Source organism: Eimeria mitis, genomic scaffold (genome assembly GCF_000499745.2).
Source record: "Eimeria mitis Houghton genomic scaffold, Emh_scaff2038, whole genome shotgun sequence".
In the NCBI taxonomy this organism is placed as follows: domain Eukaryota; phylum Apicomplexa; class Conoidasida; order Eucoccidiorida; family Eimeriidae; genus Eimeria; species Eimeria mitis.
In genome coordinates this window covers 1,892-3,068 of record NW_013570361.1, presented here as the reverse complement: position 1 = coordinate 3,068, position 1,177 = coordinate 1,892, and the positions used below count along the sequence as shown (strand labels likewise).

At 37.8% G+C, this 1,177-nt stretch overlaps 1 protein-coding gene across 1 annotated transcript in view; it reads left to right on the top strand.

The window, feature by feature from the left end:
- EMH_0047700 (uncharacterized protein) overlaps positions 1–1,174 on the top strand; it is a gene marked incomplete at both ends in the record, with an annotated part of 5,450 nt that extends 4,276 nt beyond the window's left edge. Inside the window, 2 exons of the mRNA XM_013496313.1 lie at positions 400–461; positions 1,013–1,174. Coding sequence (XP_013351767.1) covers positions 400–461; positions 1,013–1,174 — 224 coding nt within the window. The remainder of the gene's footprint in view (positions 1–399; positions 462–1,012) is intronic.
- Positions 1,175–1,177: the final 3 nt, after the last annotated feature.

Below are 1,177 nucleotides of genomic sequence, written 5' to 3'. Positions count from 1 at the left end.
ATATATATATATATATATATATATATATATATATATATATATATATATATATATATATATATATAGGGTGAATACACCGTATATTATGTGTATAATGTAGTTATACTGGAATATTATAGTAATTTTCTTGCACTATAGCGTATGGTTCGTATAGTTTAAACGTTGTTTAAGCATTTGTTACTATTTGTTCAGATATTTTGTTCATATTCGTTTGTGTGTTTTTTTATATTTGTATTCGTTTTGATTTATATTGGTGTTTGTTTTATGGTGTTTGCTTGGGTACTCGTTTCAATGCACGTCAGTCTGGTGTATTGTTGTGTCTGTTTATGAATTAAACTTGTGTATTGATATAGAGTGTTTATAGTTGTTTATATATTTGTTTATTTTGTTATTTTTCAGGGGTTGTAGACACAGTTATGTTGAGTGTGAACTCAAAGGGGTCGAGGTTCGTTAAGGTGAAGGTACGCAGCGTACGCATCCCCCAGACGGGAGATAAGTTCGCGAGTCGTCACGGGCAGAAAGGAACAATAGGAATAACATTTAGACAAGAAGATATGCCTTTTACAGAGGTATTTCTATCTTCATTCATATACTTTCTCTTAATTACACTCTTTGTTCTGTCCTTTTTGCTGTTTTTCTTTTTCTTGTTGGAGGTTTTTTGGTCGTGTTTTCGTTTTCTTATTCTTCTTGTTCTTCTTGTTGTTCGTCTTGGTTGCTGTTCGCTCTTTCCTCCTTCTTCTTTCTCTCTTGTTTCAGTGGTTGTTTTGGGTGTATGCATGTACTGTGTGGTTGTTGTTGGTGGTGTACTAGCTGATGGTGTTATCGTTGATTCTGCTCAACGTATTCAACTGACGAAACAGACAGTATAACGACACTATCTTTTGTTTGTTTTTCTGCTTATTGGAGGCATTGCAGTTCTTCTCTCCTGTGTTTTTTTTGCTTTTTGGGGTCGCTGCAATCCCCCCGTTTATCCGCTTCTTGGGGTTGCTGATATGCATGCACTGCGTCGCAGGACGGCGTCGTTCCGGATCTGCTGATGAACCCTCATGCAGTGCCGTCTCGTATGACCATTGGTCACCTTGTCGAATGCCTCCTAGGGAAGACGGCCGCCATCATCGGAGGCGAAGGCGACGCGACTCCATTCAATGACGTAAGCCATATTGAGCTCCAATAAGAA